At 37.2% G+C, this 15,775-nt stretch overlaps 1 protein-coding gene across 1 annotated transcript in view; it reads left to right on the top strand.

The window, feature by feature from the left end:
* SORCS2 (sortilin related VPS10 domain containing receptor 2) overlaps positions 1-15,775 on the top strand; it is a 523,925-nt gene that overhangs the window by 450,073 nt on the left and 58,077 nt on the right. The window contains exons 9-11 of the mRNA XM_041402743.1: positions 1,331-1,510; positions 6,765-6,911; positions 8,269-8,371. Of these exons, the coding sequence (XP_041258677.1) occupies positions 1,331-1,510; positions 6,765-6,911; positions 8,269-8,371 (430 nt within the window). The remainder of the gene's footprint in view (positions 1-1,330; positions 1,511-6,764; positions 6,912-8,268; positions 8,372-15,775) is intronic.

Below are 15,775 nucleotides of genomic sequence, written 5' to 3' on the forward strand. Positions count from 1 at the left end.
TCCTCTGTTCATATTAAAAATCTTTCCTTTGCATTATTTTACTTCTATACATGTCTTTTTTTAATCTAAGTGCTTCCTTCAGTCACTGTGCAGATTGCCTACAGTGTGACTGCCATGCTTTGCTGAGTACTCAGTGTTCCTCTGTTACTCACTTTCTTCAGTCTTAACTGGATTGTTATGAATTTGGTTTGTCTCCTTGAGTTCTACAAAGTTGTTTTCTTAATTTTTTTTCTTTAAGCCAATTCATCCTAAATTCATATTGTCTTGACATTCTGGTATCTTTATTTAATATTCACTCCATTGCCTTAGAACTTTTCCAGTAATAAGGTGACCAGAACTGAATGCAGTATCCCAGCTAAGTTCCAAGGTCATGAAGAGTTTACAAGCTTCCAGTATCTGTGACTTGATGTCATTTCTTACGTGTGCCAACATGTGCCTTTGTGCTGCCATATTGTGTTGCCAACTCATGTCCCTTTATTCTCTTTCCTAAGCTTAGATCAGTGTTGCTACTTCCTGGTTTATTTTTTCTGTTTAATATTAGTGTTAAATTATTTTCCCCTGCTGTGCATTTTTTTTTTTGTCTGAGACATTTGGAGTGAAGAAGCTGGGAAAACTGAAAGCAAGCTGTAGCAATATCCATGCCTGAAATTCTTGGGAAATGAATGCAGAATGTTGACTCTCCTGTTATTGCTGTTGTATATTTAAGTGGTTGTGTAGACATAGATAGACAAATTTATGTAATCTCTTATAATGCACATGAGCTGTGTGCATGATAAGTACTATATCCTATGTGAACTGCTGTACATTGTATCTGATCCTCTTTGTGCTATGCTTTTTTTTACCTAATTTTCATTTCTCTATGACTTGAAGATTATTTTTTTTTAGATTAGCTTTGTTAATGTTGTTTCATTTTTCCATTGACTCTTATAGAGATCTTAGAAATCAGTCACTTGTTTTGTTTTTTTTTTCTTTTCCTATTTTTCCTTTCAAGAAATCATGTCCTGCTGGAGTCAAAGCAGATTACAGATATTGCATTCATGATTTTTTTTTTCTTCACTAAGGCGGTTTGTACTGCTGTCAGAAGGCTGTGAGGAACCACCTTGGATCACTGGGATAGGCATGCTGATTAGTATTATTTTGGGATGTTATTGTTTTTAAATATTCAGATGTTTCCCCTCCCCCCAGTATTAAACTCTCCTAACCAATTCACTGTAAAATAGAAATTCATTCAGATGTTTCCCCTCCCAGTATTAAACTCTCCTAACCAATTCACTGTAAAATAGAAATTATGTTAAAAAAAATCATCATTATGTATCTTATTTTCCTACAGGACTTACAGATAATCAGTACAGATGAAAACCAGGTGTTTGTGGCTGTACAGGAGTGGTACCAGACAGACACATACAACTTGTACCAGTCTGACCCACAAGGTGTTTACTACTCCATCTTGCTGGAAAATGTCCGGAGCACGAAGCAGCCAGAAGAGAATGTCCTGATAGATATTCTAGAGGTGGATCTTGATATTTTCCATTATGTGTTGTCTGTGTGGAGGATTTTTTATTATTATTATTATTATGAGTAGAATTAATTTCAAGTAATGTATTTTCACAGTTATATTTAAATAGAAAGTCTAGGATATCTGTCTTATTTGTGGCACATTGTCACTACTTACATGTTTCCCTCTTGCCCTACTAATGTGTTGTGTACTCTAACTAAATTCTTGGGATTGGGTTCTATGGATATGCAAATCCAAAACTTGCTAAGTTTTTTTTTAAGATACTGAAAAGTGAATCTGGCAGCACAATTTATTATTGAAGTAAGAAGCTATGCAGCTGTCTATGTACAGCTTTTTTCTTCTAGATGACTCAGTGCTGCTTTTCCTCACTTAAGAGCAGGACATCTTTTAGACAGTAGGGTTTTAAGTAGTAATCCTGCAAGCCTTGTGCAAGGTTGTGTCAGCTCTGAAAGGCTGAGAGCCAACAAAATTAGATATTGGACAGGAAATTCACTTGCTTTCAGTACATGTCTTGTGCTAACAGCATTTTCTATGAGACCAACTCAGCTGTAAACAAATCTATCTTGTATTTTAACGTCAGCGCACTTGGCAAAATAAAAGACTATAGTGTTTTGGAAGAGTATCACAGGTTGTTATCAATTCCATTCCTGTTTAGGGAATGGAATTTCAGTGTAATGAATTTCAATATAATATTGTGTACATTTGCTCTGGTTCTGTTCTTTCTGGCCATTATCAGAACATTAAACTGGCTTTGGTCTGATTCAGTTTGTCCCATTACATGTAATTTGACTGGTTTTAATTAAAAAAAAACAAACAAAAAAAAAAAAAAAAAAAAAAAAAAACAAAAAACCAACAAAACTTTAAAGGTGCACCAGATTTCTTTGGTAAAGGTTTGTAGTAATTAGTAATTCTGGATACAAGGCACGTACTGACAGAGCTGTTAAATGGCTGTAATTAGACTCCTCTTGGTGGGGGAAAATAATAGTGTTTTCTTCCTCCTTATCTCCTCCATCTTTCTTTAGCTTTTTCTTTCTAAATGGCTGTGGTAAAACAAAAAGGTCTCTCATTACCAGTGATTATTTTCTAGACTCTACCTTTTTAGAAATGAGGCTTCCTAATGAGTGAAGCTACACATCGTGTGTAGCCACGTTCCCACAGGGTGATTTATTGACAGCATTAGTTTGCAGCATTTTACTCTCAGTCGCCCCTGTGACCAAGGAAAGCTAAAAGGCAGTCAGGTGCAATCTCTACTCCTTGCATCACCTGTAGCATGTAATTTCAGATAAGTTGTACAGAGATGCTACCCCTGGCTATCCTTTTGTCTACAAGAATTATTAACTTAATTCAGTTACACTGATTGTTTCATAATTTCCCAATGTTTCTGAGGGCATATTAGATAATGCAATTGTAGTTTATTGTGTGCTGGATCAATTTGTAGGGTTACATTAAAGAGGAAACATACACGTGATAAGGACAATACACATGGAGCTGTGCAATTCCATTTTTTAAAGCTATTTTTGAAATTGAATTGCTTTATAGAAGAGCACTGATGGCTTCTAGATAGCTTGCATGATAAATAATTAGTGCTCATCTTGTTTACTAGAATGGGATCAAGTGCTCATAATGTGTGGGTTGTTTACTCAGTATAAAATTGCTAATAAATAAAACACATATTGCAGCCCTTGAGGATGGGATTTTTTGTTTTAATCTAATCTGGGTTTTCTTTTTTTGGGCAAGTATCCCATCCTGGGAAGAGGAACTTCCAGTGCAGCACAGAGACAGTCCTCAGTGGTGGAAAATTTCTCTTTCTGCCAGTGTGTAATTCTCCTTAAAATTTGTACTGTTCATCTTTGCTATCTTCTGACTGCACTTAATCTTTTACTTGTACATCTGCTATAAAAGTTTTAATAGGTATCTGCCTGTATTCATTTTTTTTATATGCTTTATCTTTTTTTTTGCACTGTATTTCTTCTCACGTTGCACATGTAAAAGGGAACAATTTACAAATACTTGTTTAAAGAAGAGGAAAAAAAACCAAAAACCTTAAGTACTAAATGGCCATCCAAAAGGAGCATGCCCTTGAATAATGTGACTTTATACAAGGAGCATGTCCTTGAAATTGTGACTCCTTCACACTGGCAGCACTTGATACAAATTTGACATAGGCATATGTGCAGAATGTAGAGAGATATTACTAATGTAATATCTCCACATTGGTTCCTGCTGTGACTCCTTATGTAGATAAGAGCTACATGAGTTGCAGTACGCTTTTTTTCCCAAACAACAAATTGCATATATTTAAATTTTAGCCACAAACATATATTATATAGCAGTAATTTCTGCATTTCAGTAACTGCCGCTAATAAACACTGTGGGACCATATGAACTGTGCTTCTTGCTACCAACTAAACAGAATATTGTTGAGATGGAATATCAGAAATGCAACAAGGAGGAATTAATAAGTCACAGCAGAAAGTCTCAGAAAATAATTTTATAAGGTACAACATGCTTTTCTAAGAGTACTGGGCAACAACTGTCCGCTGAACTGTTTAAGAAATTAGGTACTCTGACAACTAAGCTCAAAGTTCCGAAAAATCAGCAGAAAAGTGCTTTGAATTTCCTCATGTTCATCTGTCTTGAGTGGCTCCTGGACTGTTCATCAGAGTAACTAAGCACTGCAATGCTGAAATGTCTTCTTTTCCATAGCAACTTACTATTAATGTGAATCTTTTCCTTTCTTGATAGAAAAATACTTATCTTGCAGTTTTAGATTAGGGAACAAAGTCAAGGAATAGAATGTACAGAAGAATTTGGGTGCCTTGGCATCACAGTCTAAGCCAGGAGATAGATTAGACACACTTCATTTCCAGTATTTACAGAGTCAGGTGTGTATTTGTATAGGCCACAGGATAAATGAGATGGAAAATGCTACATCAGGGGTGTGCTGTTTTAAAGATGCCATTTTTTACACACCATAATTTTGTGTTAGTTATTGAGTTTTAGGCTAATGCACCACTCTGAACATGATATTTCTGAACTTGCTCTGAAGATGCCTGAAACCTATTTATTATTTCAAGCAGGGTTTATGCCTTTCATTCAAAGTGCAACTGCTGTGAAGTGCTGGTTGGCTTTTATCTTTTAAGGCAGCAGTGAGAGAAGTTAACTGAGACACTGGAATAAATGTTTTCATAACCTTTCAATGTATGATAGATTCAAACACTTATGTCCCATATTCTAGAAGTTACCCTAGAGCTTGGTTAGATTAGAGATGGGAGTGGCAATGGAGAAAAATTTTAGCTTGACTCCCATTTGATGATTATATGGAATTATTAAATATTCATTAAGTGAGGGGGTGGGGAGGGGAAAGAAAGGAGAAACAAAAATAATCATGATGCAGCACTGGTTTTGCCATCCACAGATGAAGAGGGAAACCTCAGTTGCAGTCCCTGACCTAATTATTGTTTAAATATTTAATATTGTGTTCACTGGAAGGAAGACATGCACAGAAATTTTACCCCAAGTCTGTCTTCCCACGTAAATATTTGAACTGTCAGGCTTTTCATGGCTGAGCTGTCTCTTGAACGTAAACTATGTAAAAAATCCCCAGCAAGATTAAAATGCTTTGAAGGTAAAGAAAGCAGGTTCATAATTTCTTCTCTTCCTCTCCTTTTCTCACCTGCACTGCAGTTAGTTGACTTTTATGGTATGTTTGACTTGGAGGTAGTTCTGAACTTTCAGCATCCTGGATAAGTACCCCAACCACATATGCAGAGAATTTGAGAAAGAAGGAGCTTGTGAGAGAGTAGAGTATTTAAATGTTTATACAGATTTTTTTTTCATATATAAACTTAAATATATTTCCAAATTCTAGTCTGTTACTCTAACCAGCAGAACATTCTTATTCTCTGTAGATTTGGATAAGTTCCTTCCTGTGTTTAATAACAGTGAGTATCAAATCTGTAGCCTGCTGGTAGGGATGCCTTTTTTTCACCTTCAATGCAGACTTCTGCTAAATGAATGTTAAATGGAGTCAATAACTGGCAGTTGGAAAAATAAAGGAACAGTAAATATTTCAAATGAAAAAGAAAAGTTCAGAAGTGCATCATGTTATCAGGAGGCAAATATTCTGGATCATTCGAAGAGCTAGCTGTCTTGTGTATTTATTTGTATGAATGATTCAGTTTTGTTAAGAGTCAGCACCCAAGGAGATGAGCAAGCTGGCCTGTGCTGGAAATTTGTATCAGTTTATATATGTCATCCAGAATTTTTCCAAAATTCAGGAAGTCTCATAAATAATGGCAAGGGAGCCAAGAGCACTCTTAAGGAAACCTTCACTTTTATTAGAAGACTTTATCGCATGCCCAAGGGTGGAATATACATTAATATGTTAATAATATAAATGTTAGGGCTAGAACTAAACATATTACATTATAATTACTGTCAGGTTGCTTCTAAAATTATACCCATTAACTTTGGCACTTTGAGTTGTAATAATCTTCTAATACAGGTTGTTTTGAAATAAAATAACAGCCCAAGAGAAGAAGGTCTTTTTTTTGTTATTAGTTTTTCTCCAGAGGTTAAACTGGTGAAGGGTGGCTAACTGGAGTGTGGAAGGATTTCAGATGCTTGAAAGGGTGATTCAGCCCTCAATGTGTCTTCCTCAGATGACCTGCCTGTATTTATTTTCTGCAAAGGACAAGAATGCTTCCCAAATCAGTGTTATTTTAAAGGATATAATACTGTGTTGTATTATTGAAAGCTGTTTGTGTGATATGGGCACAGAAATTAAGGTTAGAAGTTAGATGATTGTTAAAAATTGCTTACATCATTTGTAGAATAGCATCTTAAAGATGTCCATATTTAAAGAAAATGCAGAGGGGAAATTATATTGGTGAGGCCATGCTATCATAATTTTTATATTTTGCTATATAAACCATTGTGTTTTTCTATATTAAACATGTCATTTAATTAGCCTTCTGACATGGAGAGAACTGCAGATGCTTTTTAAATACATTTAGAAATAAAAATCAGTTTGTAATTGTCCTTGCCTTCCCCCTTCCTCTCTTTCTTCTTATATTTTTGCCTTCCTCATATTTTTTTAAGGTATCGTCTGCTTTCCTTTCAGTTTCCAGGAGAAACTACCTGAGGTACACAGTTCAGAGCCACAAAAGAGCAGCTAATCAGGGATAATCCTTGTTGAAAAAAACCTGTATGTGCTGGATATTAGCTTTTCTTCTCTATGCTTCAGGTCAGAGGTGTAAAAGGAGTCTTTTTGGCCAACCAGAAAATTGATGGGAAAGTTACGACCCTGATAACCTACAACAAAGGCCGTGACTGGGATTTTCTAAACCCTCCAGACATCGATATGAACGGCAAGCCCACCAACTGCAAACCTGTAAGTGGCTCTTTTGGTGTATCCTCCCTCTAAAGTGTGCAAGAATTATCTGCATGGTAGGATGTGGAGTAGTTCCAGCAGCCCAAGAGCTTTGTGTTGAGTTTAGCAGCCAAACTAGCAGGCAAATGAGCTTGCACTGCATGGGCTGTGCTTCCACAGGCTCTTAGTCCAGTCATCGTGTAGAGTGAGGAGTCAGGGCTTTCTGGTGCACTGCATTACGTATTTGAGATCACTCTGACACAGAGTGTCATTTCTTGTATGTCAACCACACAGTCCAGTTCAGAATAATCATGGCAGTCATTTGTGTCTGGATAAATGGGACACATCATGTATCAAACAGAGATTACCAATATTTTTTCTCATTCCATCTCTTCATATTTTTGTTTCATAATAAACCAAGGTTTCCTGTTAAAGGGAACTCCTGAAAGTTGCTTGAAAATAAATACCATAGTAACTTGCATATAGTATTCCTTTCTTTTTGTAAGATATTATTTCTGTTTGTTTTGATGTCCCAAGTGCCCATAGTATTTTATTATTTGCAAGGCTGTACTGAAAACCTTATATTTTTCCCACTGACTCTCTGCTCCTGGGGACTCAAAGCTCTGCATTGGTGGGCAAAATAAATGCTTCTAGTCCTGCCACTGCCAGAGCTTTACTCCCTCTCCCCATGGCAGAAGTGGAGGGCTGGAGCTGCTGGTTCCCTTTTGGAGAGTTCAGGGCTGTGCTGCAAGGCTCCAGCCTGTGGGGTCTGGTGCAGCTCAATCTGAGATGAGCGGGACAATGGCAGTGGCAGCAGCTCCCAGGCAGAGCTGGCAGCTGGATTTTGGTAAAGCTCCTGGTCACATTGCTGTGAATAAAATGACCTTTGAGTGCACTGCACAAAGGGCAAGAAGCAGTAAGTTGCTTAGCAAGGAGACATGATGTGTCCTAAAGTCATTATGCTATTTTTCATACACATTTTTACTAAAAAAAGGCATTTCAGCCCAAACAGTTGTTTTTAATCATAATTTTACCATTTACCTGGGACCAGCAAACATGCAATACTTGTTGCTGTTAGTTAACATTTTAAGCAATTATTCTGTCAGAAGGGGTTTATATAATAATGCTGACTTCCTCAGGTCTGGAAATAGTTTTGTTGAGACAGTGGCACACTATGCAGACATCACCAGAAACTCTTGATATAAAGTGAAGACTGATACTTCAGACTGGAATTTGGCTCTGTGGGAAGCAGTCATTCTTTTTCTTTATGAAGACATACATTGCTGAAGCTGCTCCCTGTCTGGGCTTTCATTTAATCTAAGAGCATAACTGGTTGCAGTGATTTTTAAAACCTGTTCTCTGCTTCTTCCCCCAAAAGCCTGATTGTTACCTCCACCTCCATCTGCGGTGGGCAGACAATCCCTATGTGTCAGGCACTGTGCACACCAAGGACACTGCACCAGGGCTCATCATGGGGGCAGGTAAGTGCCTGGCATTGCTTTTTAAGACCTGAAATGTGGCAGGAATTCTTTGTAGATCTAGTCTTTGGATTTGTAAGAATACCATGCTAAAAACATTGCCAAAATAAGGCTTTCCTGCAGAATAATCCTTTATGATCAAACAATTCAATATATAAGTTAATGGAAGGCCCAGAGTTGTGTCTTAGACAGATCTGTATCAGTCATCTGGGTGCATCATGCTCTGCTCTGCTGTGCAGTACCTCCTTCCCCATTAATGTGGAGGTGTGACGGTGGCTGAAGGACATGTCCTGCATTCTTTTTCTCTGCAAGTGATGTGCAGACCCTCCAGCATCATGAATAACCCAGAAAAACTGATGGAAACAGTGGTCAATCCTTTGTTCTTTAAGCCTGGATACAGAAAATTTGTCTTGTAATTTTTCTTAATTCCTTTCTGCCTAAAGAGAGAGGAATTGAAAGAGGCTGTGTTGGGAACAATGCTGGTTGTGGCTTCTCCATTATAACTTACATATGGAGTCATGTCAATATGAAGTGGAATTTAATAAAGGAAATTCCATTACAGTGTTGAGCACTCATCAAGAAAAATATTCACATAACTCAGTTTTGCTTTGTATCTTTGTAATCTATCTATTAATTTTATTTAATCTTCTGTTTCTTTGTTTCAAAATTGTCTAAATGCTAATGATACTAAAAGATTTTAAAAATTGTATTATTTTATTCTTATGAATAAGAATTTATGGATTTAGGTGAAATGCACACACGTAGGCTTCTCTTTTCATAAAAGTGCATCTGTTTTTAATGAATAATGGCTTCTGCTTTATCTTACACTAGTCTCTGACAAACAGCTTACTAAGTTGAAAGTTTCCTCAGAATGTCAAGGTGAGAATAGTTGGTGTTTAAAGAGAATGACAACTGCCAGTACTGGTAATTTTCAATATAACTGAAGACTTCAAGGTTTTTTGTAATGTAAAGAGAGTTTAAAGTATTTTACTGGAGACAGATCTACCTGGTGAAATGCTGCTGTGTTTTTATTGGTACAAATCAGACTAAGAATTTATGCAATGCCCTTGTAGATAGATTCCTAATATGTATTCAGGTCAAACTTTATGAATTCATATGTTTCAAAAAATATCTTCCATTTCAAATGTCTTCTTTTTTCATGAAAGCATTCAAAATGTGGGTTCTTAATTTTAGCCTCATTATATCATGTTTAAATGCCTTCCAGTAGCAAATTAATCACTGAGATTTAATTAGTCCATGATTCGTATTTAATTTTTCTTTTTCTTTGCACTGTAATCTGATGTGTTGAACAGATATTTGTAGAGATGTCAGGTTGTTTCCTTTTGTTTAGGGTTTGTAGATATTTTTAAGTGCACTGTTCTCTGAGACCACATTAGGGGAGGGCAGGTTGTAGAAGAGCATTTTGCCCTTAATGCCCTTCTAGAATGAGGTGACATTTTATCACTGTGACGTTGTCTGTGTGTCACTGTGACATACTCTGCCAGGTAGAGAACTTGTCAACAGCTTTCCTCAATGTGATCAGGAGGGAGTGGTTTTGATAACATTCATGAAGAACTGAACTAATATGTTAAATTTGACTTGCCTGTGGAGCAAGCAGTAATATACTGGGAATGGTAGAAGGCACCCTTGCTCAGTTGCAAGCCACTTTGTTGTGAGCTACCTGAAAAGCTGGGAGGGGTTGTGTGAAAGTGGGAGAAATTTGAGTGCAAGAGAGTGCAGTGTGTCCATTTTCTGGTAGAAGAAAAACTTCTGTAGCTGAAAACAAAGCAAAGGCATGTATTTTGGAGCCTTAAAAATACTATAGAGCAACTGCATCCCCTTGCCAAAAGATGACCTGAATCAATTCTCATTTTGACTTGCATTTACATTATTTGGATGCCCAGGTCATCTGGATTCAGTGCATGTGTTCAGTCTTATCTGGCAAACCTGATACCCTTGTAAACTTACACTTCTTATCAGAAATGCTTTGCATAGAGTGAGCTTGAATTACCTTTGGCCTGATCCTTGAAACTGATAATCCTATATGAATCAACATAAGTATTAGGTTCTTGGTAGATCCAGGAATCAGATTATTTGGGCCACATCACACACTATTGGAATTTTACTGTTAGATTTAGGGAGAGCACATCTTCTGGAAATGACTGAAGATGATAAGATCCGTGAATGTCAGTTGATCACAGCATGTCTAGGAATCATCAGTGCCTTGTGCTGTAAAAATCAAAATTATTCTTGGTGTGAAATAGGTAAATAATTGCCAACAGAGAGAGGGAATTATTAATACTCTGGCAAAATACTGTACAGTGACATTATTAATACAACTGTGTACAATTCTGATAATCAATTTTCAGGACCAGTGAGCAGGTGCTAAGAAGGTCTCTTTGGCAGTTGATGGAAATAGAGAATATTTACAAGAAAACCCCCCCATTAGATGAAAAACTAAAGGGCGATAAAGAATGTGATTTTTTTTTTCCCTTGAAGTGTAACCATGGGATAGAAAAGAGTGATGCAAACAAGTGGATAAGAACTGGAAGTATGGTTCCAAAACATAAGAACCCTATCGATCAAAAAAAAAAAAATCCCTTTAAAAAGTGGATTTTGGCTTCTTTCTGGGAAGCTTATACAACACAGCTGCTTTTGGTAATGGAAAAGCTATTCTGTGACTTAAGTACAGTTTTGATATGGAAAATGCTGGAGAAATCAGAGATCAGAGACTACTGAATATTGTTTTAATTTCAAAAAAGGAGTAATTAACTGGTGAACTGCATTAACACCTAGAAAATTGGGAAAATTTAACATCTTTAATAAAATGATGAAATTGCATCCTTTCAAACTCATGTTTACAAATAAAAACCCCACTTGTTAAACTTGCATAAATAGTTCTCAGGAACTCATATTTTTAGCTTATGTCTATATAAAAATTGTTCAGACAGAATAATAAATTTTGTAGCTCCATATGAAAGTGGTATTTTAAATAACTGCTTTGCTCTCTTTAAGAAATGCAATAGGATTTTGCATTTACATTTTATTTTTGTGCATTTTAATCTTGGCAACGACTTCTATTTCTCACAGCATCAGCTATGAAATGTGTGTCAATTGATGTGTAAATTTTTACTATAAACTTGCTATGGACTTTTCTATGAAAAATGTTTAGAGAAGTGTAGCTTTTTCAGGTGCTAGTTTGCAATAATTGCCTGCTTAGCTTCCAAGCCAGATGGCAAATCAAGCAAGCAGTAAATTCTGCACATTCACACAAATTGAGGAAGCACTGGAGAAGTTCTGTTTACTTTTTCTCATATCAGGGCCAAATATAATTGCATACATTGTGGTGAATTTCCATCATTTTTCACAGAACACACTAGGATGCCTCTATCAAAAAAGGATAAGGGAACAAGGAGATGATTGAGCGTTTTCCAGTACATTTTGGAGTGAATATCCTGAAATTCCTTTAAATTTTTTTGTTACATTCCTCAATTCTGATTCCTCACTCCCTCATCTGAACACACCTTCAGCTTGCCAGGCAAAACTGTGTGTCTGGGAGATTTAAATACAAATTGGTTGTATGTTTGTTCTATACTGTGACTACAAGATTGCAAACCATGAAATTTTAACTTACTGTGCATGGCCCAAGGGCATGTTACAACTGTATTAATTACCAGTAATCCAGGCAAAGCACATCTCTGTTTTTGGAGTAGGTGTCTGCCTGTATGCTAAATTTAAGTGATCGGAAAAGATTTTCCATATTGGAAGGATTATCTAAGCGTTGCATATGGGGATTACTTCTTCTTACTGTAAACATGTCCAAAGTCACATATAAAAATATGGGTAAACACAGCAATAACTAGCATGTAAAACATGTAAATTGACAGTATATTTTAAATGAAGTCATCTTCCATATTTTTTGTGATCCAGTAAGAACCTGCCAAAATTTCTCTCTTGAAATCTGTATTGAGAGCTGTGTTTCCCACAGCTATACCACCTTTCCAGAGAACTTTGCTGGCCACCAGACATCACTGAAAAACATTGTTTTCTTTCACATCCCTCTGCTACCAACTGCTAAACTGTCTTGTGCAGAGTAACAGAAAGCTTGGAAAAAAAGCTATGTTGAACAGTAGTTAGTCTGTATTCTAGCTTTTGGTACTGCCACCCTGCAAGGATAGAACACATGATTTTATGCAGTTACCTTAAATCAGCCTTTAGTCAGGACAAGTGAAAAAACAAAAGAAGATTTCATGTGTACCAAAACACAGTTTGAAAAGGTTTCTAAGAATGCAAGTAACGGAAATGAAAAATTACTGTTCTTAATAAAACTGAAAAAGGCAGGCCAAAATGTTTCCCTTTGCTTCCTGAATAGAAGCAGTGTCAGAACATAACAGCAGAGCAAAACTGACTTAGGTTGATTCCATCTAGCAGAGTGTCCTGGCTGTGTTGGTGGCAAAAGCTTTTGTGAGAGTGTTTAAGGATAATTCAGGTGTGTATCATCCCCCAGGCATTAGAGAAGACACACAAATGAGTCATTTAGTAACAAAAAGAATACAAAATGTTGTAAGTCAAATTTGAGAAATTTCTGTATTACAAACAAACTTGCTGAAACTCGATGTCAAGCACTCTGTGTCGTGTCAGCGGAGTTTTCAGGGCACTCAGATCAGAAGTCATGTTAGAATGGTTCCATTTGTAGCTGTGGCTAATAAAGCCTTGGCATGGTTTAAGTCCAGCCAGCAACTACGCATCACACAGCTCCTTGCTCACTTCCCCTCCAGGAGGGTGGGGGAAGGGGAATTGGGAGGGTAAAAGTGAGGAAACTCATGGATTGAGATAAGAGCAGCTTAAATAACTGAAATAAATAATAATAAATTGAAATGAAAAGAAAAATGAGAGAGAGAAACTAAATCCAAGAAAGAGAAGTGATGTAAATAATAACAGTTGCTCACCTCCAACCACCTGGAGCCCAGCCTGTCCCTGAGCAATGCCCCTGCACCAACCTCTTCCCCAGTTTATTGCTGAACATGCTGACACATGGCCTGGAATATCCCCAGGTCAGCTGGGGTCACTTGTCCTAGCTGTGCCCATTTCCAGTTCCTTGTGCACCCTCTGCCTCCTCACTGGTGGAGTGGGGTGAGGAGCAGAAAAGGCCTTGACTCTGTGTAAGCACTGCAGTACTGGAAACATCTTTGTGTTGTCATCAACACCCTTCTCAGTACAGGTCCGAAACACAGCCCTGTACCAGGTGCTGTGAAGAAAATAAACTCTACCCCAGCCCAAACCAGCACATGCCCGCAGCTGATTCCCCATTCCAGTTGCAGTTACTTTTTCAGTATGAACCTGAGTTGCCTTCAGTATATTAGATTACATTTACTTGCTCCCCAAGATGGATTTTGAGATCTAACACAGACCCGTTAACATGATAGAAAAGTTTTTGTGCTGTAGTGGCACAGCTGAGGAGTTACTGCAGATATTTACAGCTTCAATAAGAAGCACTGATTTTGGTGTGGCCCACCAGGCAAAGTAGCACACTGATATTTGGGGGGTGAGGTACAGTGCAAACACTTCAGGACTTGGTGGGAATGGTAATTAAACATTGTTGTCTTCCAGTCTTGGGCTGGGCATAATTGTTTCTTTCTCACCATCTCTTGTCACTTGGTCACAGAGTCAGTTGTGCTCACATGGTGTTGGCTGCCACACTTTCACAAACATGTTTTATAATTCTCCTCAGATATATCATGGAAAGGTTTAGAATTTCTCAGTTTTACTTAGACTGCTGTGGCTTTGCAGTTGTTTGTTTGCAGTGTTATTAATGTCAGGATTTTTTTGCATTTCATTTGATGTGAATTGGAGCTGTTGTAAAGGGGTTTATAGGGTGCCGTTACATGCACTGTGTTAAGTTAGCTGGTTTGTCAGTAACACAACACTCTGCAAGGTAGCTAGAGACTACAATTATACACTTTATTTTAAATGTCAAAAAGAACAAAAATGCTCCAAATCTTTGAAGTTATTTTTTATTAGCATATTGAAAAATAAAGTTTAAAAATGTAACCTTTTAGCTAGAGAAAACTTATAACTCTTGTGTCACACATGTTAAATAGAAAGGTTTCTAATAAAAGTAGGGTAAGTTCTCTTGGATCTTTGAAGGACTTGGTTTTATTCCAGTTCTACTTTTTCAGGCTAACAGCTTTCAGAGTGGCTTTTCTGTGGCTTATAAAACTTATGCATCACTATGTGTTCCTGTGGAAGTTTCTTTCTGTCTGTCACATGTCAGATTTGGCTGCACGGGTTCTTCCCTCTTCACTTTGAAGGAGCCTGCCTGTCTCCTCTGGTGCTGCAGCTTTCCTTCTTTTGGCCTTGCCTGTTTTTTCTTTCTGAATCCACTGATGCTCTTTTTCAGCAGGCCATGGTCTGTGGTTCCCACAGAACAAACTCCAACTGCACTGAGAAGTTTTATCCTTCCTTACAGAAAAGTGTTTTATGGCTTGTTTTTTGGTGTTTTTTTTCTGCTTGAAGACTTCATTCTACAAAGTTTGCAAAATTATGTCATATAATTGTGTGTCCCAAAAAATCTGGAAGTAGTGAAAGTTACAGCCTTCATTAATGCCACAATTAAACATTGTGTCAACAATCAGCAGGTCCTGCATGCACCACTTCTGTAAAGGTCAAACATCACTGAAGTCCTTTTTCCCAAAGCAGTGTCCCAGATTCTGATTCCTGTGGAATCATAACTGAGCCCACCAACTGCTTTTGCTCTTTTACCAAGGAAAGACAGTAAAGTAAAATCAGAACTAGGAGAAATCATGTCTGTCTTTTAGCAGAGGTGCAAGTACAATGCTGTTGCTAATGTCATTACTAAGTCAGCTGGATAGAAAAGGCTTTTTAATGAAGCTGAGTAGATGCTGTTTTGTTTACAGACTAATTTTCCATTAGCAAGGCAATTTACCACTGAGTTCTTTAAAGTGCAGATCCCTAGCAATACTCAAAATAAAGACTTGCTCATCCAAGTAGAATTCAGTAAGTGGTGAAAAGAGGTAGAATAAACAGCATTTATTCAGGAGCAAAACTAACACTGCATTCATTAAAATTATCTTTGTAAAGAAGAGTGTAGACTGACAGCAGTATGTTAGATTCTAGCAAGCAAATAAATATTTCTGTTTTCAGCTGTCCTATAGAAAACATTTTGTGATTAACTTCAGTAGCACAAGAATATGTCCATTTGCAGGTGATACAGCAGTGAAAAGTATAACAGAGTAAAGCAAGAATAGCAAAAGAAATTTATTTTGTATATGCAGTTTATCAAATCTTCCTTCCCTTCCCTCAGCCCTGAGAAGGTGATTTCTTATTCATTTCTCCTTCTAGTGATCAGATTAATCTCAAAGCGGTATTTGGGGAGAAAATATAACT

This window comes from Onychostruthus taczanowskii, unplaced genomic scaffold (genome assembly GCF_017590055.1).
Source record: "Onychostruthus taczanowskii isolate IOZ18803 unplaced genomic scaffold, ASM1759005v1 scaffold2, whole genome shotgun sequence".
Taxonomy (NCBI): Eukaryota; Metazoa; Chordata; class Aves; order Passeriformes; family Passeridae; genus Onychostruthus; species Onychostruthus taczanowskii.